This window comes from Canis lupus, chromosome 18, assembly GCF_011100685.1.
Source record: "Canis lupus familiaris isolate Mischka breed German Shepherd chromosome 18, alternate assembly UU_Cfam_GSD_1.0, whole genome shotgun sequence".
Taxonomy (NCBI): Eukaryota; Metazoa; Chordata; class Mammalia; order Carnivora; family Canidae; genus Canis; species Canis lupus.
The window spans coordinates 42,305,224-42,329,648 of record NC_049239.1 but is presented as its reverse complement, the minus strand read 5'-3'; the positions used below and the strand labels follow the sequence as shown (position 1 = coordinate 42,329,648).

The 24,425-nt window shown below is 38.6% G+C and overlaps 1 protein-coding gene across 1 annotated transcript; it reads right to left on the bottom strand.

The window, feature by feature from the left end:
• NUP160 (nucleoporin 160) lies at positions 1-24,425 on the bottom strand. Its single transcript, XM_038563266.1, has 22 exons — positions 24,287-24,425; positions 23,523-23,650; positions 23,275-23,435; positions 22,115-22,248; positions 21,369-21,439; positions 20,280-20,439; positions 19,358-19,427; positions 18,680-18,778; positions 17,452-17,571; positions 13,708-13,803; positions 13,514-13,608; positions 13,310-13,406; positions 13,111-13,216; positions 10,478-10,638; positions 8,396-8,456; positions 7,569-7,679; positions 7,261-7,384; positions 6,527-6,628; positions 5,589-5,730; positions 3,638-3,763; positions 1,711-1,815; positions 1-1,107 (listed from the first exon to the last, which is right to left on the bottom strand). The coding sequence occupies exons 1-22, from the start codon at positions 24,304-24,306 to the stop codon at positions 1,018-1,020; spliced, it is 2,379 nt and encodes a 792-aa protein (XP_038419194.1). The 5' UTR covers positions 24,307-24,425; the 3' UTR covers positions 1-1,017.

Below are 24,425 nucleotides of genomic sequence, written 5' to 3'. Positions count from 1 at the left end.
TAAATGGTACCACAGTGAAGCTCACATTGTTATTTAAAATATATAATGTAAATACGGCATTGACAGTATAAAAATTAAAGCCTTATGGAAAACTCAAAAGAGGTCAAAGGGCATACAAGCAAGTAATATACAGACTGTTTCCTTAAAAGATAAATTTTAATATACAGAATAAAATCCAAGATTTTATTTTTCACCTTTCCCAAAATTTGTGGGCATGAATACTTCAGAATCTGACCAGGAAAGTTTATATTTTGGTCCAATACATTATTACACAAGTAGTATGATCAAGTCCGGCTTGATTATCATAAATCATATAAGTTAACAGAATTTACTTTCAAAACTGGTTATTCGTATAGATAAAATTTCCAATTTTTTTCTTAGCTAAGAGTTTACTCAACTTTAGCCTCAGAACCAGATTCAAAATAACGTATCTTCTTTGACAGCTGGTCATCATTTTAGGTTTAATCTAGGCAAATTATTTAATACTTTATTGAAGATCATACAAAAACTCCACAATAAATAATGAAAAGAGTATGCAAAATCATTAGCCTCTGTTTGCAATACAGAAAATACATGTCAGTTCTGGACCAAAATAATTCCATTGAAATACAAAAAGTGATAGGGAAGAATGGCAGGATTTGCAGTGACTGCTTTTGGTGGTTTGCTACAACCAACCAACCACCATCGGCTATTTTGGAAAGTGAGGGTGGGTTTTAATTTGCAGATAAAGAATGTCTTCGGTAGTTTAAAAAAATAGAAACTCTAAAAAAGCTTGTGAATCATATACAAAAGCAGCTGTTTGAGACCAAGGTTGAAAACCAGAAATTGTGTGTTAGCACCGCCAGCAAGCACAGGTTCTGACTCATCTGCCCTCCTCTTTTGCACAGAATGCAGGCTTGATGTCGTATACATCATTTACAGATATAAAAATTGTCCTGGAATACACAGTTCCTGTAGGGTAAAGTCTTAAGCCCTAAGAGGCACCAAGCGGTTACAAAGGCTGGGCAACCATCCGGATCACAAATTCCGACGATATAATAAATCCCGTGTTGCCTTATCAACTTTTTGCTGGTAGTCCTCCAATTTATCAAGTATTTTCTGAGATAGCTGGAAGAGGAAAAAAGGGAATCATTACAGAATAGGTCAACGACAAAAAAGGACTGAAATTTTTAAGCACTTTGACTTCACCAACCAGACTACCCGTAGTAAAGAGGCTTGCCACTCTGCTTCATTTATTCAGTATTCAGTATGGGAGTCTGCTCTGTGACTATTGATCAAATCAGACTTCTTTGTTACATGCAGTATCCCAATCCAGTCATCCTAACGAATCTTCTCAACATGCAAATCACACCAGTATTTTTTAAAATTTAAATTCAATTAGCCAACATATGGTACATCATTAGCTTTGGAGGTAGAAGTCAATGATTCATCGGTTGCATGTAATACCCACTGCACATCACATCCCGTGCCCTCACAAATGCCCCCACCCCACACCATTATTTTAATAAAAGCATTACTAGTTCTCTTCTCAGAACCAGACTGAATCTGACTTAGGTAATCATTTTAGAAAGGGACTGGGCCAGCATATTAAGGGCAATAAATGGCTTCTGCTCTCCTCTTAATCCTCGAGAACTGGAGAGCAAGCTTTAAGAGTATGTGGCAGTGCAAGGGTTTATAAAAGACACATGCCTCATGAAAGGACTGACTTACAGCAATGTTGTGACTATTGGCACTGTTCTCTCCCAGGGCTTGGAGAAGCTGGTCAATAGAAGAGTATGGGAGCCACACCATTGGAGCTGTTGCAGACAGTGGAAACTGAAAGGGAAAATATCTACTATTTGAAGAAAATCTCAAAAGTGGACCATTTCTTCTGGGTAGTTAGTTTCACAGGTTTAGATAACAAAACTCTTTACTTATCCTTTTTTTTTTTTCCACAATAAGAAATTTTGTGTGTGTGCACAAACACACACATAGACACATAATTGTACCACTCCTAACACCCTTGTTTCTCTTCAATTGGGAAACTTGTCCTTTTCTCAGCTAAGTCAAATGTGTTTTCAGGTATTTATTTACTTATTCATAGGTTTTTTTTTTTTTTAAAGATTTATTTATTCATTCATGAGAGACAAAGAGAGAGAGAGAGGCAGACACAGGCAGAGGGAGAAGCAGGCTCCCCGCAGGAACCCAATGTGGGACTTGATCTCAGACCCTGGGATCAAGACCTGAGCCAAAGGCAGCTGCCCAACCGTTGAGCCACCCAGGTATCCCATTTCATATGTATTTTTAAATTCATGTCTCCTCTTTTCTTAAAGGAGCCCTAAGGCCTTTTTTTTAAAAGAAGATTTTATTTATTCATAAGAGACACAGAGAGAGAGACATAGAGAGAGAAGCAGGCTCCCGGCAGGGAGCCCGATGTGGGACTTGATCCCAGGACCCTGGGATCACAACCTGAGCTAAAGGCAGACACTCAACCACTGAGCCACCCAGGTGCCCGAGCCCTAATGCCTATTAAAGAAAAATGCACTTTTCTTTACCATCCATGTGAACTTTGGCAACTTACTTAACCTCTGAGCCTGTTTCTTCACAGGTAAAAAACAAACAAACAAGAGTTATCACAATCTCTCAGTGGCAGCTATAAGGATTTAATGAGAAAACACTTGCAGGGATGCCTGGGTGGAGGTTGAGCATCTGCCTTCGGCTTAGGGCATGATCCTGAGTTCAGGGATCGTCCCACACATCAGGCTCTCTGTGAAGAACTTGCTTCTTCCTCTGCCTATGTCTCTGCCTCTCTCTGTGTCTCTCATGAATAAATAAATAAAATCTTTTTTTTTTATTTTTTATTTATTTATTTTTTTTTATTATTATTATTTTTTTAAATCTTTTTTTTTTAAAGAGAGAATCTTTTTTTAAAAAAGATTTTATTTATTTATTCATGAGAGACACAGAGAGAGGCAGAGACACAGGCAGAGGGAGAAGCAGGCTCCATGCAGGGAGCCCGATGTGGGACTCGATCACGGGACTCCAGGATCACGGCCTGGGCCAAAGGAGGTGCTAAACCGCTGAGCCACCTGGGCTGCGCTAAATAAATAAAATCTGGGATCCCTGGGTGGCGCAGCATTTTGGCGCCTGCCTTTGGCCCAGGGTGCGATCCTGGAGACCCGGGATCGAATCCCACGTCGGGCTCCCGGTGCATGGAGCCTGCTTCTCCCTCTGCCTGTGTCTCTGCCTCTCTCTCTCTCTCTCTCTCTCTCTCTCTCTGTGTGACTATCATAAATAATAAATAAAAAAAATTAAAAAAAAAATATTAAAAAAAAAAAAAGAAAGAAAAGAAAACACTTGCAGAGACCGCACAGTTTTTGGCACACAGAAAACAGCATTTTGTTCTTAATTAATTCACTCCTCCAAATACTAACTAAAGCTACTTGCCTTTGATGGAGAAAAATGAAATGTATTCCCATTTTATAAACAGGAAACTGGAGTCTCCTACAGTGCCAGTTTCTGTTCATGGAGAAAACTAGTCGTATTACTACCAAAAGTAAAGTTTAAATCCACTGTCCTATAGTTTAATCTATTCTCACATCCTGACTTTATTAGTGTGATAATACAGAATTAAAAAGAAACATGTATACATGCCTACCTCAATTCCAAAGTATTGATGTCCTTTCCCCAATACAGCATCCACATATTCTGAAACTAAATCCACAGCTTCTTCTAAAAGGTCATAGTTTAAGTACAAACGGAGCAACTCAGCAGCATCAACCTTCTGTAAAAAGTCAGAGATTAAGAACATCCCTATTTCCATCTTACCTCTGGGCAATGATCGAAGGATGCTGAATGTTAATTACCTGGCAATTATACTTCTCAATATAAGTAAATGAACATCTGGGTTTCCTTATCTTGGGATAAAGGTTGGATTCCTAAGAGCCCAGTCACTTTTGGGTACCTTGTGAGACTTTATCTGTTAAGTGGCCTTCCCACCCTGTGTTGCAGTCTAAGACACATTTTATTTAATACTTTTCTACTTCAGTTTCCACAGTAGTAGTAAAAACCAACACACCTTTTCAGAAATGCTGAGTACTAAATAGCAATATATTCACATTAATTCTCAGAAATATATGAATGGCAAAAGCAAAAGAAGTTAATAAAAAAAAAAGAAGTTAAAAGAATCACCAACTTTAATTACTTGAGTTAAATTGGTTTAACTCAGGGTGAAACAAAAGTGAATACAACCTCAGTTTGGAAGATTAATTAGGTAATTATGTTTTCTATATTCTGAATTGCTCACTTTCTTAACTTTTACCATCGTTAACTACCTTTTCTACTTTCTTACTTAAACAAAAAAATAAAACCCCAAAAAGAAATAACAGATCACCTTTCCTTTTTTTTCTCCCCCAGATCAACTTTCCTGATTTTAAACTTTACATTCTCTCTTCCCTATTCCACCCAATGTATTTCAGATATAGTTTTCAAACTTAAGCATGCTTCCTATCAAATCAGAAGCTTGTTAAAATATAGATCCCAGGGACACCTAGGTGGTTCAGCGGTTGAGTGCCTGCCTTCGGCCCAGGGTGTGATCATGCAGCCCTGGGGCTGAGTCTCACATCAGGCTCCTTGCGTGGAGCCTGCTTCTCCCTCTGCCTGTGTCTCTGCCTCTCTCTCACTGTGCCTCTCATGAACAAAGAAATAAAATCTTAAAAAAAAAAATAGATCCCAGATCCTAGCTCCAGATTAATTTGATTGTGTTAAGTGTGGAATGGGGCTCAGTAATCTTTATTTTGAAGAAGTCCACTACCCAAATAATTCAGATGCAGACAGTCCAAAAACCCAATTTTGACAAAAACTTAAACCCTGTTTGGTTTTGAAAAGTACTTTACCCACTTCTGTGAATTTTTTGAGTAACAAACAGTAAATACCGTGTCATGCACATAGTCATTGTTCTAAATATATACTCATTGTTCAGTGAACACACAGCAGGTATTAGCTTAATCACTAACCTGCAGAACTTTCTTTCTTTCTTTTTTTTTTTTTAAAGATTTTATCTATTCATGAGAGACACAGAGAGAGAGAGAGAGAGGCAGAGACGCAGGCAGAGAGAGAAGCAGGCTCCACGCAGGGAGCCCAATGCAGGAGTCGATCCCAGGTCCCCAGGATCAGGCCCCGGGCGGAAAGCAGTGCCAAACCACTGAGCCACCCAGGCTGCCCCAGAACTTTATTTCTAAACACCCAGTACTTCATATGGAATTAAAGTTACGCAGTTCTTAGCATTTTTTTTTTAAGATTTTATTTATTTATTCATGAGACACATAGAGAGGTAGAGACACAGGCAGAGGGAGAAGCAGGCTCCATGCAGGGAGCCTGACATGGACTTGAACCCGGGTCTCCAGGATCACACCCTGGGCTGAAGGCAGCGCTAAACTGCTGAGCCACCTGGACTGCCCAGTTCTTAGCGTTTTTAAGCTAAGATTGAGAAGCTGCCCAAAGCACACACCAGTATATTTCCATAAATTACCACCTTTTCTTCTTAATCATCTCATGAAGTTTATTCATGATGGTAAAGATCAGCTTACTCTATACAAGATACCACTTACCTTGTAACTGTTTATAAGCCAATTAGGCAGAGGTACTCCATGAGACAAGAGCTTGTTGATTACACAGTGGTGATATAAATTATTCTGGACTTTGTACCTTTCCAGATAAGTTGATAATAGTCTCCATGCTTCATCTGTAGCACTTGAAAAAAACAGAACGGAGCAGTGAGTTCCAGATTCTTAACAGGTATTTCCAGTGCCATTTTATAAGGAAAAAAAATCTTTAGAAGCTCACAACTGAATTGATAATATAACTAAATGGCAACTAATATTATTAGGGTCAATGTGACATAGGGGTAGTACTAGAAACCAAATGACATGGATTCTATTTCTCTCTCACTAACCATATCTTAACTTGATTACACAATTCAACTAACTTCTTTGTTCCAGATTTCTAAAACAAGGAAATTGCCTTAGATCACTATTTCCAAACCTGATCAAGCATTAGAATCATGGAGAAGAAAAAAAAAAAAAAGAATCACCAAGTTCTGATTTAGAACCAGAGGATGATATACCTGTCTTAGGAGTGATATTGGGGTGCTAATTAAGGGATTGTAAATTATTGTCAGAGTACTCCCAAATTGTAAAATGTTCCAATTCTGAAGCGCTGAGCTGTACAATAGAAACTATAAATGCGATTCAAGGAAGGGAAGTTTACTGACACATCAGGGTTAGGGAAGGATTCTTTTTTTTTTTGAAAGAGACACAGGCAGAGGGAGAAGCAGACTCCCTATGGGGAGCCCAATGTAGGACTTGATCCCAGGACCCTGGAATCATGACCTGAGGTGGAGGCAGACACTCAACCTCTGAGCCATCCAGGTACCCAGGGAAGGATTCTAAAGAAGGTGAAGTGCATTCAGTAGACACTAAATGGGTGCATGAGGTAAGTGTATGGAGGGTATAAGCCGTTTCGGGGTGGATGAGCATTAGGGGTGTACCTAGACTCCTTAGTGGTGATGACAGATGAGAGCTGATTGGCAGCTAGCCAGGACCAGGCTTCTGCTTGTGCCGCCTCACCTCCTAACTGCAACTTGATGCATCTGCAATGAAAACCGTTCCACATATGGTAAACTAATTTGCTGAAAACATTATTTTGTTACTAAAACCAGAGATGAGATAACTTTAGTGCTCGTCTGCCGCTGGATTCACTATTAGGGTATTGGCTCTTTCCTTTCCTCACAGCCATACAACTGGATGACCCACACAGCCATTGGTAAGTGTTAAGAGAGAATTTAGTTCCAAAGGAAAAATTCTGAAAGTTTAAAAAAAATATTTCCAATTCACAAATTACCTAATATTTAGATACAAGGCTCCTTCACTTAGAATACTTCACTTTTCAATAATGCTTATGGGGGCCGATGGCTGTCCCTAAGGGACTGAAGAGAACATGCCTTTTCTAAAATGGATACCCCTATTTAGGCCATGTTAACTACTGTCCTGTGGGAATGTGGGCCTAGAGATCTCAGATTTTTTTATTTCTCAAGAAAGGCTATAAATCAAGATTTAAAAAAAGTCATTATTAACTAGAATAAATTTTAAAGTCACTGTGGTAGACTAAACAAAAATATGTCTTTAAAACACAACTGGCTATGTTTACTTATTCACACTAAGCAGCAGTACAGTATTTCTGCAGCAGAAAATGAAGACTAGAGAAAGACAATTTCATACATACTTGAAAGCAAGTCCCTCGAAGATTGGTGTTAGGGGAAGCTTAAAAGTCTGACAGAGTGATATGGCAGTGTCAAAAAGGCCAGCCTGAACCAAGAGAGAGACCATCTCCTCTGCTGATGAACTTCCTGTGGAAATGGAAAAGAGCTATTTAGTGGCAACAACAGTGCCTATCAATGACCCAAAGCTACCTCTGGTGATGAGTCTGTAAGAGTAACAGTGAGAGGTGACTGGCCCATCTAGCACACTGGTCTAGCACACTGCATCTGCTGGCTGGCCCCGAAGCCTCCTCCCAGACTGCCGCATCACTACCTGCAACCGCAACTGCTGCCGGGTCGTGCTGAGCCAGAGTGAGGCGAATACGGGCCAAGGAACACTCTTTCTCCAGGTCTCCCAGTTCTAGAATTTCAATCTGCCGATTGGCTAGAAGCCAAAGAAAAATATTTTTGATTCTCAAAGTACAAAGGAAGTGCCTATCATCAGTGCCTATTAACTCAGCCTGTCAATTTTCACTAAACATTAATTCAACATCAATTCCAAAGGCACTGGAGGGAAAGCAGGGGGCTCCATATAAGCAACCTTAAAAATAAAGCAACAGCCCTGCTTCCAGCATGCAGCTCAGTCAAATCAAACCACTAGAATAACAACAGCTGCAGATAAGGAGATACTTACAAGGTATTTTACACAGAATTTCATTTAACTCTTACAACTCTGAGATGCAAAAACAAACAAACAAACAAACTCTGAGATGCTATTACTAGATCAGTAAGCAAGGAACATGCCCATAGTGAGATGCAGAATTAAAACAAGGTGTGTCCAACTCTAGAGCCCAGGCTCTTAAAGGAGGAATAGCATGTCTCCATGGTAATATCCAAGGACCCTGATTAAACAAGTTTGATAATAAGCTGATTAAATACAGCAAGCAACACTCTTTTTAAAGCATTTTCATTTCTCATGCAGCCATACGAAGTTTTCAAAGAGCAACCAGACAACTTTTAGCAAATTAAAATATTGAAAATAAGCTAAAAGAAACTTTACAGTATTTTTACACTGCTATATACATATTACAACTACTATATAAAAACACACATTTAATACAGATTACACTATAATACAACAAAGGGAGACCCCCAACTCACTTGGAGCAGCTGTGCATTCTCCATCATGATTCCTCTTAGGGGATGCTCCAGGACGATCATACTGAGAAGACAAAATAAGTGATTAAAAGTTAATGAAAAGCTGAAAAGTTAGTACAGTTGACCCTTGAACAACATGAGGATTAGGGGCACCAATGCCCTGTGTAGCTGAAAATCTGCATATAGGGACGCCTGGGTGGCTCAGCAGGTGAGTGTCTGCCTTTGGCTCAGGGCATGATCCCGGGTCCGGGGATTTAGTCCCACATCGGGCTCCCAGTGGGGAGCCTGCTTTTCCCTCTGCCTGTGCCTCTGCCTCTCCCCGCACCCCCTGTGTCTCTCTCATGAGTACACAAATCTTAAAAAAAAAAAAAAAAAAAGAAAATCTGCATATAACTTTTGACTCCTGCAAAAACTTAATAGCCTGCTATTGACCGGAAGCCTTACCAAGAACATAAACTGTCATTAACATGTTTTTATGTTATCTGTATTATATGCTGTATTCTCACAATAAAGTGAGCTAAGAACATGTTATTCAAAAAAATCGTAAGGAAGAGAAATACATTTACATTTTTAAAGAGATTCCTTAAAAATTTATTTCTTAAGAGAATGTATGAGTGGGGGGAGGGGGAGAGGGAGAGAGAATCTCAAGTAGATTCCATATTGAGTGTGATATAGGGCTCCATTCTATGACCCTGAGATCATGATCTGATTTGAAATCAAGAGTCTGGTGCCTAACTGACTGAGCCACCCAGGCATCTCCTACATTACTGCATTTATTGAAAACAATCATGTATACGTGGACCTGCACAGTTCAAATTCATGTTGCTCAAGGGTCAGCTGTATCTTTTTTTTTTTTTTTAAGATTTTATTTATTTATTCATGAAACACACAGAGAGAGAGAGAGAGAGACAGAGACACAGGCAGAGGGAGAAGCAGGCTCCATGCAGGGAGCCTGACGCAGGACTAGATCCCGGGTCTCCAGGATCAAGCCCTGGGCTGAAGGTGGTGCTAAACCCCTGAGCCACCCGGGCTGCCCCGTATCTTATTTTGATATCACTAACTGTGATCCAGAGCTTTCATGGTTAAATTCTCTCCATATAAATTATGTTTATTTCAACTAGCATGGGTCTTCTTTTATTTATTCATTTGAGAGAGAAAGAGAGAGAGAACAAGCAGAGGGAGTAGCAGGCAGAGGAAGAGGGAGAAGCAGGCTCCTCGCCAACCAGGGAGCAGGATGTGGGGCTAGATCCCAGGACCCTGGGATCGTGACCTGAGCTGAAGGCAGATGCTTAACTGAGACACCCAGGTGCCCCCTGGTATGGCTCTTTTTACAAAGGTACTATAATTACCAGACAAAGGAATGGAGTTGTTTGCCAAGTTGGCCCACTTAGCTCTAACATGTTTCTGGGTCTAAGGATGTAGATTTAACCTCCATATAAACCACCTGCCATTCCTTGGTTCCAGAGTTATATTATCTATCCCTGACTCTGGGAAACCGTCTAGTAAACACAGGAATTATATACAACATGAGTTGCTGCATATATATGACCCCATCAGCATTTTTAAAGTACACATCCTTTAAAACAGTAATTGCAAAAAAAACAACAAAAAAATCCCAAAAAACAAAAACAGTAATTGCAGATTGAATTAACAAAAATGAATGAAATAAAAGCAGCTACCATTTACTGAGCATTTTTTGCAGCCCAGGCAGGGTCACTGTTCTAAGAAATCTGAATGAATTGCCTCATTTAATACTCAAACAATCCTATAAGGCAGACATTATCACCACCATCATCCCTATTTTATGCAAGAGAGTAACTGGACAGCAAAAAATTAAGTAATTTGCTTGAAGTTAGGTCTAAATCCAAAATCATACTGCAATACTTCTTCCTAAAATAATTTGAAACTTGAGAACTAAAGGGGTGGTAATATATAACAAGGGTATTGCTGCAAAAATAGATGAAGTTCACAAATATCCCAGTAGAAACTTTAAACAAAATGAAGCAAATGAGGTGATGGTTTCAAAAGGACCAAACCAAATTAAGTTAAATGATCCCCAAACCCCAAGGTGGGAAGCTTTCATACCACTGCACCCGATGCTGGGTGTACAATCCACGCGTATTCTGGACGAATAAGTCGTAAACAGTTAACAGCAGCCAAATAACAGTTGCCTTGCTTCTCAAGTCCCCGCAGAGTTCGAACCTCTCTGCCAAGACGCATTCCATACTCAAACATCACTGTGCCAGCTAGGAGGTAATAATAAATTAGACATCAAAACTTTAAAAATGTGTTTTAGAGGGGAGCCTGGCTGGCTTAGTCAGAAGAACATACAACTCTTAAGCTTGGGGTTGTAAGTTTGAGCCCCATTTTGGGTGTAGAGATTACTTAAAAAATAATATTTTTAAAAAGATGTGTTTTAGAAAATTTGTTATACTTAGCAAATACTAAAACTTTTTTTTTTTTTATTTATTCATTCATGAGAGACACAGAAAGAGAGGCAGAGATATAGGCTGAAGGAGAAGCAGTCTCCTCGCAGTGAGCCTGATGCAGGACTCGATCCCTGGACCCCAGGATCACGCCCTGAGCCAAACACAGATGCTCAACCACCAAGCCACCCAGGCATCCCACAAATACTAAAACTGAAAACAAAATTGAGTTTAACCTAAAACCAGAAAAAAATCATGTGTTGGTGAGCATGTTGGAAAACTGGAACAGCTGTACACTGCTGATAGAAATGTAAACTGGTATTGCTGCTATGGAAAATATGGCAGTTCCTTAAAAAATTGAAAATGGGATTACCTGGTGATCCAGCAATTTCACTCTAGGCATATAGACTGAAAATTGAAAGCAGGGTCTTGAGGAGATATTTGTGTGCCCTGTTCATAGCGGCCATTACCCATAATAGCCAGGATGTAGGCAATCCAAGTGTTCATTGATGGATAAACAAAATGTGACATATACATATAATAGAGGAAGGAAGTTTTGACATGCTGTAACATGGATGAACCTTGTAGATATTAGGCTAAGTGAAATAAGCCAGCCACAATAAGACAAATACCATATGACTCCAGTAGTCAAATTCAGAGACAGAAAGTAGAATGATGGTTGCCAGGAGCTGCAGGAGGTGAAAATGTGAAGTTGTTGTTTAATGACTATAGTGTTTCCATTTGCAAGATGAAAAGTTCTGGACATTGGTTACACAGTAACCATATATACAACATACATAACACTAATGAACACTAAAAACTGGTTAAGTTAGTAAAGTTTATGTTATGTATATAAAATCTGTAAATGTTACTTCTGACATTCATTCACTTTTTTTTTTTTTTAAGACTTTGAGAGAGATAAAGCGAGCATAAGCAGTGGGATGAGGGAGAAGCAGGCTCCCCGCTGAGCAGGGAGCCTGATGATGTGGGGCTCGATCCCAGGACCCTGGGATCATGACCTGAGCCAAAGGCAGACACTCAGCCGAGTGCCACCCAGGCACCCTGGTTCATTCATTTTAAGTGATCTCTAAGCCCAACATGTGGTTTGAACTTTTTTTTTTTTTTAAGATTTTATTTATTTATTCATGAGAGACACAGAGAAAGTCAGCGACATAGGCAGGGGGTGAAGCAGGCCCCTGTGGGGAGTCAGATGCGGGACTTGATCCCAGTACCCTGGGATCACGACCTGAGTAGAAGGCAGAAGCTCAACCACTGAGCCATCCAGGTGCCCCTGGGGCTTGAACTTACAATCCTGAGATCAAAAGTTACACACTACCAACTGAGCCAGCCAGGTGTCCTACCTCTAACTTTTAGATACATTCCCAGACAGTACAGAAGAGTAGTTTGGAGTGCTACTTTCAGCCATATTGTTACCTAATTCCAACCAGTGAGACCAAGAAATGTTTGGATTCTCTGATTAAGAATGATTAGAAGTATTAAGAAGTTTCATAATACTTTAGTTACACAGGTTGAATGAAATACTGAAAAACATCTTGTTTGAGGCTGCATGAGACTCCAGAAACCAAAGAGCATTTAACATTTCTTTTAGTTTTCAAATGAAACTATTTTTCATTCCAACAGTTTTAAAATTTATATAATTTTATTTAAAATGAAATTGACTGACTTTCCTCTCTCAACAAATATTTCCAAGTACCTGCCATATCTGGTATTTGCACTGCCCACCAAAAACCAAAAACCCAAACCAAAACCTCCTCCAAAACAACACAACAGCATTATATTTACATTTAATTCATTAGTTTTATCTCCTTAATCTGTTAATTGTATTGAAGTCATGTAAGAAAATGTCCTTTGCAGATGCATCTTTAATATTTATGCCTTGCAACATGACATCTACAACTTACTCTCAAAAGAATCAGCAAAAAGAAGAAAAGGCTAATAGCAAGTTGGCACAAGAACTCAAAACTAGCCACAAGAATTCAAGACGCCTCTGGTAAAAAATTTAGTTTTTTAAAAAATCAGACAGAAGATATAGACAGAATGCCATCTCACTGGAAATGCGTCAAGAATGTTCTAGAATGGGATAAGCACATGTCTTTAAGGCTAACAGGTAATCTTTAAAAGGGTGAAGCTTAATTTCCCCAAATGCTTATAGAGAACACTCATTCAATGGCAGAAATAAGGTAAAATTACCAAATCAAACAGCATTTTTATAAAACTTGGTTAAACTTCTAAGGTGGCCCCCAACAAAGACTGTTGGCTTCAACTGCTCACCCTTTCGGTAATTGTGGCGAAAAACGTGAAAGGCATAGAGGAGCTCGTAGTAATTGTGAGTCATAAGGTCCACAGCTCGCGCACGAGATTCAATTATTGCCACAACCTAATAAAGGGGAAGCAATTAGATATCAGAGTTAGTAGCTAGCAGGATAACCCAGACAGCTGTGTTCAGTCATCAGTAGACAAAAAAAATTACCTCATTATGCAGATTCACATAGGGAAACTCTACAAGATCTTGTAGCTGTGAGCGTTCACAAAGAACTACCACCAGCTGCCGCAGACAATCTAACTGCCTAGAATGAAAAAAAAAAAAAAAAAGGGGATGTAAGGGCAAACTATCTCACTGGATTAAACAGGGCTGGTAAATTGCCTCCTCTAAAAAAAGACTGGGGTTGACTACCTGCTAGAATCAGGAATTTGGGTTAAGGCTTCATAGGCTTGGCTATTGTGACCCAAATCCAAATGATGTTTGAAAATGCATGTCCTTAAAGTAGCCTAAATGTCAAACATAGAGGGAAAAAGAATAATAACAATTAAAATCCCATATCCATGACAAATCTAATGGGAAATAACTAGATTACAGATAGTTCTTACCTGACTTTTCCAGTCACCACCTGCTTCAGTTAATATTGACGAAGCCAACTGAATAACCAGCTCAGGCAAACCAACAACATCTAGTAGACGCAAAACCTAAGGAGAAATAGAGTTTCCATTAAAATTAATATGATAGTGCACTTCAAATTGAAATAGAAATTAAATCAATCAGAAAGATAACTAGGTAAGATGAAGATTGTCAAAGATGTTGACCACAAGACAGGATTATTTGGTTAATATTTGACTTTCCTTTAGGGATGCCTGGCTGGCTCAGTCGGAAAAGCATGCGACTCTTGATCTCAGGGTTGTGAGCTCAAGCCCCACACTGAGTGTAGCGATTACTTAAATAATTGAAATTAAAAAAAAAGAAAGACTCTCCTTTAGATTCTATTGTCAAATAACAGGCTTACTGTAAAATTTCCTATTGTTCTTTTTGTTCATGGCTGTATGTTCAATGTTTAGTACAAAGTGGGCTCTTATTAAGTATTTATTAAAGGAACACACACAATTTCACTAACTTTTCCTAGTAACTATTTAGATTACAGATGAATTTAAAGCCCAGAAAATAGGGATCCCTGGGTGGTGCAGCGGTTTGGCGCCTGCCTTTGGCCCAGGGCGCGATCCTGGAGACCCGGGATCGAATCCCACGTCGGGCTCCCGGTGCATGGAGCCTGCTTCTCCCTCTGCCTATGTCTCTGCCTCTCTCTCTCTCTCTGTGACTATCATAAATAAAAAAAATAAAAAAATAAAGCCCAGAAAATAAATTGCCACCATAGCCTTATAAAACCTAAAGAGAATAATGTTTGACATAATCCTTTTCTTTTTTTTTTTTTTTAAGATTTTATTCATTTATTCATGAGAGACACTAACAGAGAGAGAGAGGCAGAGACACAGGCAGAGGGAGAAGTAGGTTCCATGCAGGGAGCCCGATGTGGGACTCGACCCTGGGTCCCCAGGATCACTCCCTGAGCCAAAGGCAGGCACTCAACTGCTGAGCCACTCAGCAGTCCCAGAACAGTGCTCTTCAAACTTTTTTGTCTCCCCATTAATGTCTGTACGCACATGTATTTACTTATGTACACACAGCTAATATGTATAACATACCGAATAAATAAATTTAAAGAAAGATGAAATACAGAAAATAGTAATAGTTTTGAATTATTTTTACTTGTTAGTACTTATTTATTCTTTTCTTTATTAACAGTATAAAACATCTTTTTGTTTTGGATGCTTAGTTTTTATTTTATACTTTTTCTTGAAATATAACATTTATTTTTTAAAAAGCAAATTAATTTAGTTATTTTTAAAAGATTTTATTTATTTTTAATCTTTTTTTTTTAAGATTTTATTTATTTATTCATGAGAGACACAGAAAGACAGAGAGAGAGAGGCAGAGACACAGGCAGAGGGAGAAGCAGGCTCCATGCAGGGAGCCTGATGTTGTACTCGACCCCGGGTCCCCAGGATCACGCACTGGGCCGAAGGCGGCACTAAACCACTGAGCCACCTGGGCTGCCCAGGAATTTTTTAAAATTGTGAGGGTGATTTTAATTAAAATGAAGCAGTATCATAAGTAAAACAATTTAACCAGCAAATCTACTGAAATCAAATGGAGTGGTTTAGGGGCCACTCTGTATCCCTGCCCCAGCTGTGACACTCTCACTCTTCCTTCAGATGCCTTGAAACTAAATGACAAATGACCACCTGGTAAAAGGACCAACTAAGGGCACTAGGGTTGATCCTTCTATTAAGCATCAGCACATCTTGGGATGCCTGGGTGGCTCAGTGGTTGAGTCTGCAGCAGTGATTTTTCATTTTTTTTGAATCAATAAGTTTCTTTCTTTTTTTAAAATTTTTTATTTATTTATGATAGTCACACAGAGAGAGAGAGAGGCAGAGACACAGGCAGAGGGAGAAGCAGGCTCCATGCAGGGAGTCCGATGTGGGACTTGATCCTGGGACTCCAAGATCACGCCCTGGACCAAAGGCAGGCACTAAACCGCTGAGCCACCCAGGGATCCCCGAATCAAAAAGTTTCTTTTGATGAAAGCTATGGAGCTTCTCCACAAAACAAAAACAAAAACATAAACAAAACAAAACAAAAAAAACCCCAAAACAAAACAAGCAACATTTTGCACATACTTTCAGGGGATTTATCAATTCCTCAAACTTATCTAGCTTCATTAAAAATCCTTAGAATTCGGGTGGTTGGCTGGCTTAAAAGGTGGAGTGGGCAACTCTTAATCTTGGGGTTGTGAGTTTGACTCCCACACTGTGTGTGGAGATTACTTAAAAATAAATAGATAAAAAAACCCAAAACAAACAAACAAAAAAACTCAAACTGGGGTGGCTGGGTGGCTTAGTCGGTGGGGTTAAGTGATCGAGTCTGGATTTCAGGGTCCTGAGATTGAGCCCTGTGTTGGGCTCTGTGCTGAGTGTGGAGCCTGCTTAAAATTCTCGCTTATGCACACACTTTCTCTCTCTCTCAAATAAATAAATCTTTAAAAAAAATCCTTAGAATTCAAAATAATTTTCTTATCAGATGGATGGTGGAGGATTATTAAGAGATACAATCTAGGGATGCTTGGGTGGCTCAGTGATTGGGTGGCTTTTTTTTTTTTAAGATTTTATTTATTCATGAGAGAGAGAGAGAGAGAGAGAGAGGCAGAGACACAGGCAGAGGGAGAAGCAGGCTCCACACAGAGAGCCCGACATGGGACTCGATCCTGGGTCTGCAGGATCCCACCCTGGGCCAAAGGTGGTGCTAAACCGGTGAGCCACCAGGGCTGCCCTAAATAAATCTTAAAAAAAAAAAAAAAAAAAAAAAAAAAAGCTACAATCTATTTCAGTGTAAGTTCATTTATCTCAGGGTGCCTGGTTGGCTCAATCAGTAGAGCATGTGACTCTTGATCTCAGGGTCATGAGTTCAAGCCCCACGATGGATGTAGAGCTCACTTAAAAGGAAACAATCATTTGTCTCTTTTTCAAGGACTGAACAAGAGGGTTAAGCCTGCCTTTGTCGCATTTACTTTTTGGTGGGAAATGGTTATCTAAAAATCTGACTGGATGCATGGTTAAATGTTATAAAGAAGATAAAACAGCCAGTCAAGGACAGAAATTGCTCACAGTGCTTCAATCTGTATGTGAGGGAAAGAGGGGGCAGGTGAACATGGAGAGGGTGAGCACCACAGCTATTCTACATGGGGAGGCTGAGAGGAACTCTGAGGAGGTGACATAGGCGCAGAGATTTCAATGACACGAGGGCTTAAGTATCTGGAAAAAAGGGAACAGCAGGTAGAAAGGTCTTGAAGGGAACAGAGTATATACCTGGCTTGCATGAGATAGTAAGTAGGCCACTCTTGCTATGACTGAGTGATCAGAAAAAAGAGTGATAGGAAAAGTAGTCAGGAGAGGTATCAAGGGCCAAATCTTAACCTAAGGCTAAACACAGTATTTTAAGTTAATTCTTCAAGATTTTGGCAAGACTATTATCAATAAAATTCCAGTGATGACTGGGCTAATAAAATGGTTTCATGATGGGATTTTAGCTTAAGTTAAGAACACTCACCAATTTCATTAAAATGTACATTTCTTTAATTTCTCCAGGTAAATTCATTTCTCTTATCTTGGAAGTTCAGGGACTGATTAAATTTTTACATTATTTTTCTCCCCAAATACCATAACAATTTCAGGTACATTTTTACACAGGGTGATGTAGAGGGACCAAACCACACAGTGATGTACCTTATCATAATACTGCATCTTGGGAGTGGACACAATCTCCCCATCCTCTGAGCGAATCAAGCGATCCAAGAATTCCTCTTTGCCCACTTCAGATGCTGCATGGCGGAAGCAATCCAGAGCCTGGAGGAATAAAAGAATATAAAATGACTTAAAATGGACTGTTCTAATTCTAGGTGCTTAAATTCGGGGCAAGGGGGTGTTCGGGTTCTAAAGGAAAGCCAAAAAAGAAAAATTAAGACTGTTAACTATAGGGACGCCTGGGTAGCTCAGTGGTTGAGCAGCTGCCTTCTGCTCAGGGTGTGATCTCAGGGTCCAGGATCGAGTCCCACATCGGGCTTCCTATGTGAAGCCTGCTTCTCCCTCTGCCTATGTCTCTGCCTCTCTCTCTCTGCATCTCTCTTGAATAAATAAATAAATCTTAAAAAAAGAAAAAGACTGTTAATTGTATTTATAATTTCTGCCATTCTAAATTCTGGCACATTATTTAGAATTTTTCTTTAACTTATCTCACTTTTTAACTTAAATGCTATTTTTTTAAAAGATTTTATTTATTCATTAATGACAGACAGGGGGGGGTGGGGCAGAGACACAGGCAGAGGGAGAAGCAGGCTCCACGCAGGGAGCCCGATGTGGGACTTGATCCTGGGTCTCCAGGATCAGGCCCTGGGCTGAAGGTGGCACTAAACTGCTGAGCCACCCAGGCTGCCCAACTTAAATGCTATTAAAAAGTAAACTTTAATAAGAAAAGTGATAGAAATATGGTAGCATAGGAACATGTTAACATTTGTAAAATTTGAGTAGTATCTGATTGTTTTAATAAGTCTTTAAACTTTTCTGCATGTTTGAAAATTTACATAAATAGGATGTCAGGGAACAAATCAGAATGGTAAACTTCCATAATGGGGGGGAGGGAGAAAGCAGCCTAAAATTTAAATATATATATAATAAAAACAATGTAGTTGAGTAATAAATTTGATGTACAAAATCCATCCCTAAAAACACCTATATGGGGCAAAAGGGTTTTCATGTTTTCTTCTTCATGTTTTTCCATGTTCTAACTAATTTGCAAAGCACATGAAAGCTGAACAATCCCCATGTGGCTCTTGCTGGCACTAATCATCTTTATCCTTATCTAGAGGATTCTGCCTCCCATCTCCCCTAACTAGTTAGATGGAGACTGAGTGTTCTCTTTGCACTGAAGTTGGTTCATCATTTGAATGCAATTTACCTTCTGTCCCTCTCCTGTAACGAGGTAACACCGTCCCAGCATAAATTGACAGGAACCAACATTGACTTGACACCAGGGACGTAGCAGTTGAATATAATCCTTAAAGGCATAAAAGGTGCTTTGTGATTAGAGAATGAATATGAGATAACCATTCCCAAGTTCTTCACAGAGGGAAAGAGGATAGTGATCAATCAACACAAAAGGTGTTATTTACTAAAATTATCTGTAAATTAAAATCTCATCCTATTAATCTATTCTTGTATTAGGTTAGACACTTTAAAACAGCAAACAGGACTCCAGTAACACCAACACATGTAAACACACATACGCTTTTCCAACTTAGCAATTTTCCAGCTTTTGGTATTTACTGGTTTAATGACTAGATGACTCCAGTAAATGATTTACATGAAGACAATGTTACCTTTGTTTTAATATAAAGAGAACCTAACAGGATTAAAAAAGCAAAACGAGATACTCTAAAAATAGTTAGGAATGACATGTTAAGAGATAAGTAAAGAAAATGTTTCTGGAGTATGTTTTGCTGCAATCAAGTTTAAATTATTTATGGTTCTTATTATTAGACAACTAAGATGCAGGTAACATTCATAAACAAAAAATATCCAGAAATCACCTTCTTTAAAAGAATGATTAAAACCTGAAATATTCAATAGGACTTACCTGCAATTGTACATACTGACAATTTCCCATCAAACATTCCAGAAAGAGACAACCGGGATTGCTAGGCCATCTAGTCACTGGATAAGGAGATTTTTTCTAATTTTTGGGCAAAATTTAAAAATATTTATACATATTGGACATCAAACTTCATGCGATGACTTAAGGTAGAGAAAAAAAAGAAGGTACAGAAGATGGCAGAGTACGTGTTCATTCCACATAACTATGTAACCTTAATATTAGACAAATACAGTTTAAAGGTTATATACTAGAAGCCTAGTCACATACCTAGCTCAGAACTCCATTAACTATGGGCTAAACCATATATTTTATCCCTGGGCGATCACTCCCAATTCTGATATACTGCTCGTACTGCTGGTGCCAGTGGATAGCACTGCTGGTGCTGGGTAGCACCTACCACAGTGTCGGACATATGGAGCCATTCAATAAATACTTGAACATATAATATTTTAAAGGGATCTAAGTATTAACATTTGTGTACCTATAAATCTGGCTAATTCCTGAGGAAATAAAACAAGATAAAATAAAAATTGGGATATCTGAAAGTAAGTATCATCTCGTTTGGGCAATAAACACCCAATCTCATTAAAAATCTTCATTATATAGGGAGAATAAGAGCCTTAGGCTGTTTAGATAGAAAAAATCTTTTAACTGGCTTTTATTTTTTAAAAACAATTTGAGAGAGAGAGAGAGAGAGAGAGAGAGAAAGAGAGATGCAGCATGCACACATGGTGGGAGGAACAGAGGGAGAGGGATGAGAGACTCCACAAGCAGATTTCCTGCTGAGTGTGGAACCCGATGCAGGGCTTGATCCCATGACCTGAGCCAAAGTCAAGAGTTAGCCACCTAGCCAACTGACTGAGCCACCCAGGAATCCCTAATTGGCTTTTAAATAAAAGGATACAAAAGCTGCAATAAATAATTGGTAGTTGCAGTAATCATCTCAGGCCAGTTCAACCCAGTTTGACTCAGAGGTGCCTTTGGTTGAGAGAAGAGATGAGATATGATATGTTTTCTCGCGACTTCTTGGAAGAATAATTCCACAATTGTTTGAGGGCTAGATACTTAAAAATAAAAAGTTATGACAATCATCAACTTGTGATAGAAGTGTCAATTTTCAATTAAGATAGTCTACCAATTCATTTTATGCTTGTAATAAAGAACATAATTTCAAAACATAAAATGCATTATGGGTGTAACAGCAATATAATAAAAGCAATTTGTAAAGTGTGAAGTACTTTACAAACACAATAAAAAGCCACTTAATCAACACTGTACTCATTTTTCTTTTCACTGATCTCATTATACCTAAGCTTCTTCCTTAGGGAGTATTTACACTAAATATGGTCTCAAGATTCCAAGTTTTGTTTTTTTCTTTAAGATTTTTTATTTATTTATTCATGAGAGACACACAGAGAGAGAGAGAGAGAGAGAGAGAAACAAAGGCAGAGGGAGAAGCAGGCTCCACTCAGGGAGCCCAATGTGGGACTCGATTCCGGGTCTCCAGGATCATACCCCCGGCTGCAGGTGGCGCTAAACCACTACGCCACAGGGGCTGCCCAGATTCCAAGTTTTATACCAAAATCATATAAAATTCTCCAGAATGGTTCTCAAGTATGAGAGATGACATCTTTTGAATATTTATTTAGATTATAAAAGCTATCACGAACTTAGTAAATTTTAAAAATAATTTTCTTGAATTAATCCCCAGAGCATCAACATGTAATGGAAAAGCAGCAATACATACATAAGGCAACACCCTTAGTTTATGCCTGATTTAGGCTTCACGGGGTTTCATGGACATCCTGTAATAGCCCTCAGACCACAGCTTGGTTATAAACCTCTCAAAATGAAAGCAGAGCCTACCTAATCTTTGTGAGGCAGAGGTGGCAAAGGACCACCTTAATGAATATGCAATAAAAGCCAAATTTTTTTTTTGAAGGTAGTTAAAAGCCAAATTTAAAATCAAATGTGTACATAGTCTAATCCTTACCAAATTTATTTGCCATTACAGCACCAGAATCAGTTAGTTCCAGTACTGACAAGTGTTGGAGATTGGACTCCCTGTGAGAAAAGAGAAAAAGACAGCAGTTCTACACAAATATTACAAAGTTTCCCAACAACACTGTCCTTTTAATTAATGAGTTGCACATGAAAGCTCTACTGAAAGCACATTACCAAACAGGATAGTTTATCTTATTGAAAATGTAAAATAAAAGAAAATGTAATTCTTGCAAATAATGGATTTTCCTTTTTCTTTTGGTTATAAAGGAGCTCAGCCTACTTTTAATAACTAGTACATTTTTGTGTGTGGTCTAACTTGCCCTGTGATCTCATCTATTTTGCCTTCAACAGGATTTATCTTTACATCAAACACACACAAATATGTAATAATTATATACCTGAAATTCATGTAACATTGTGTCAACTATAGTTCGATAAAAAAAAAAAGGCATAAAAAATGAGTTTCTAAGAAAAGACAAATTTTAGAAATTATATTTTCCATTTCTACTTCAGAATAAACATTTTTTTCTTTTCAAAAAACCACATATACAACAATGTATACTTAGTATTTTGATTCTTATAAGCTGCCTTTGACCTTTGGAAAATGAAGCAGCTAAACGTTCTCTGAATATCATAAGCACATAACTGCATTATGTTTAAGATTTTTTTAAGACAATGAAAAAAATACTCAAGCTCACAATTTATTTTAAAAATAATCAGAATAATGAAACTCACAACGTGTCAACTGGAACATCAGTTGCCAGGCATTGACTTCCCCACTTAATGAGATAATAAGATAAGAGTAGAGGAGTTGTTCGGTGTAGTAGGTCTTGCTGGTCTTGAACTAGCTGACCAGCTCCCAAGATCACCTATACATGGGTAGGTAGGTAGGTGAGACCATACACAACAATTAGTGATGATAACTCTTAAGGTTCAGATAAAGGTAAAATAGATAGCAAACACAGTTACAAAGGGCATACAAAAAGCAACATATGTACATAAAGGCAACACACCTATTAAATTTTAGAGTAGCAAAAATATCTACCCAAACATTTAACAGTACAAAAATGCTGATGGTGAAAGAGAAAAAAACAAAGATGTTAACTTTCACCGAATCTCTGAACTTAGAATTCAAGAATAGGAACAGGGAAATCTAAGACCTTCCTCATGCTATTTTTAGATAAAAATAGTTGTGAACATAGAGGAAAATTTGGCATCATCATCAAAAGCCTTAAAAGTGGGCATAGCCTGTGACCAATCAATTCTAGTTCTAAGAGTTTATCTTAGAGATATAGTCAGAGGCATACAGACATTTACAGGTATGAAAAAAAAAAAACTAGCAACAAACAGGATGGCCACAAACAGGACTGGTTGAATAAAACTGTGCTAGGTAACTACATGTGAAAATACTGATAAGCTGTGTAAGGTACAATAAACTGGGGCGTCTGGGTGGATCTCAGAACCCTGGGATTGTGATCTAAGCTGACGGCAGATGCTTAACCAACTGAGCCACCCAGGTGCCCTTGTTATGTATGTCCTTTTTTTTTTTTTTTTAAGTTTTATTTATTTATTCATGAGAGACAGAGAGTGAGAGAGAGAGAGAGAGAGAGAGAGAGGCAGAGACACAGGCAGAGGGAGAAGCAGGCTCCACGCAGGGAGCCTGACGTGGGACTTGATCCCTGGTCTCCAGGATCATGCCCTGGGCCAAAGGCAGGGGCTAAACCACTGCGCCACCCAGGGATCCCCTGTTATGTATGTTCTTAATCTGCAATTTTAGGTATCTACTAAAGGTCAAACGTAATAGAGCAGTGAACAAAGACAAAAGACTTCTCACAGAGCTGACATTCTGCTCTGTGTTAAGTAGATTTTACAAGTTTCCCTCTAGCAGTACTTACGGCATCTCCCAGCCTCATTAACAGATGCTGTAAGATCAAAAGGTCTCGGCAGATGAGGAAGCGAGTACTGGCAATTTTACACACACCTCTGCACACAATACATGCTGCTGTGTTGCCACCATACAGCTGGGAAAGATTCATTCGAATATTCAAAGGCTGAGCTATAATTAAAAAAAAAAAAGGAAAAGAATGTAAAAGGAGTTAAATTATTTTCTCTAAATCAAAGAGACATGTTTGTTGTCATTCACCTGGATTGAACCCCTTTTCCATTTCCACTTCTGTCTCGTAATCCATTTCCCGCACAAGTAGTCCAATGGCCTGGATTGGGTTCTTGATCTCCTGCAGCTTACTGCAAATATCCTCCATCACATTTTCTCTAGAAGGATAATTAGAAAACTATTACTACTGAGATTATGTAACACAGACTCTATAAGTCTTGTACGCTAAACACTCTAAGGAACAGGAAGACCAGATACTTTTAGTTCACATAGCAAATTTTTCCTCATTTTTTTTCAGAAATAACAGACAAAATGCATGTGAGAAAATACTTTTGTTTTAGAATTTATAGCTCAGTTAAGAGTTAATAGACTAATTTATTTATTTATTTTAAAAAGATTTTATTTATTTGAGAGAGAGCCCAAGCTGAAGGGAGAGATAGAAGGAGAAGTAGGCTCCCTACTTAGTGGGGAGCCTGATATGAGGCTCAATCCTAGGACCCCAGGACCATGATCCAAGCTGAAGGCAGATGCCTAAGCGAATGAGCCACCACGGTGCTCCTAGACCATAATTTGAGTCTGCTTCCAGATCTGAATTCATGTGTTAGATTTTTTTGTTTAAAAACGGAGACACCAAAAAAAAAAAAAAAAAAAAAAAAAAAAAAAAAAAAAACGGAGACACCTATTTAGAACTCATTTTAACTTCAAATCAGTACTTTGCATAGACTTGAATGTACAGTAAAAACTTGATTCTGGCACTAAAATTTGCTAAATTTCTATTAGGAAATGCACTTTACCCTAAATTCTCCTTACACATCAATAGTGATCAAATCTTCCAGAATCTGTTCTGCAGCCTTTTCTGGAGACTGTAGGTTGTAACAACTCATTTCCATCACTGCTGCCATATCCATAGTTACTGACTCTCCAATCAGCCGA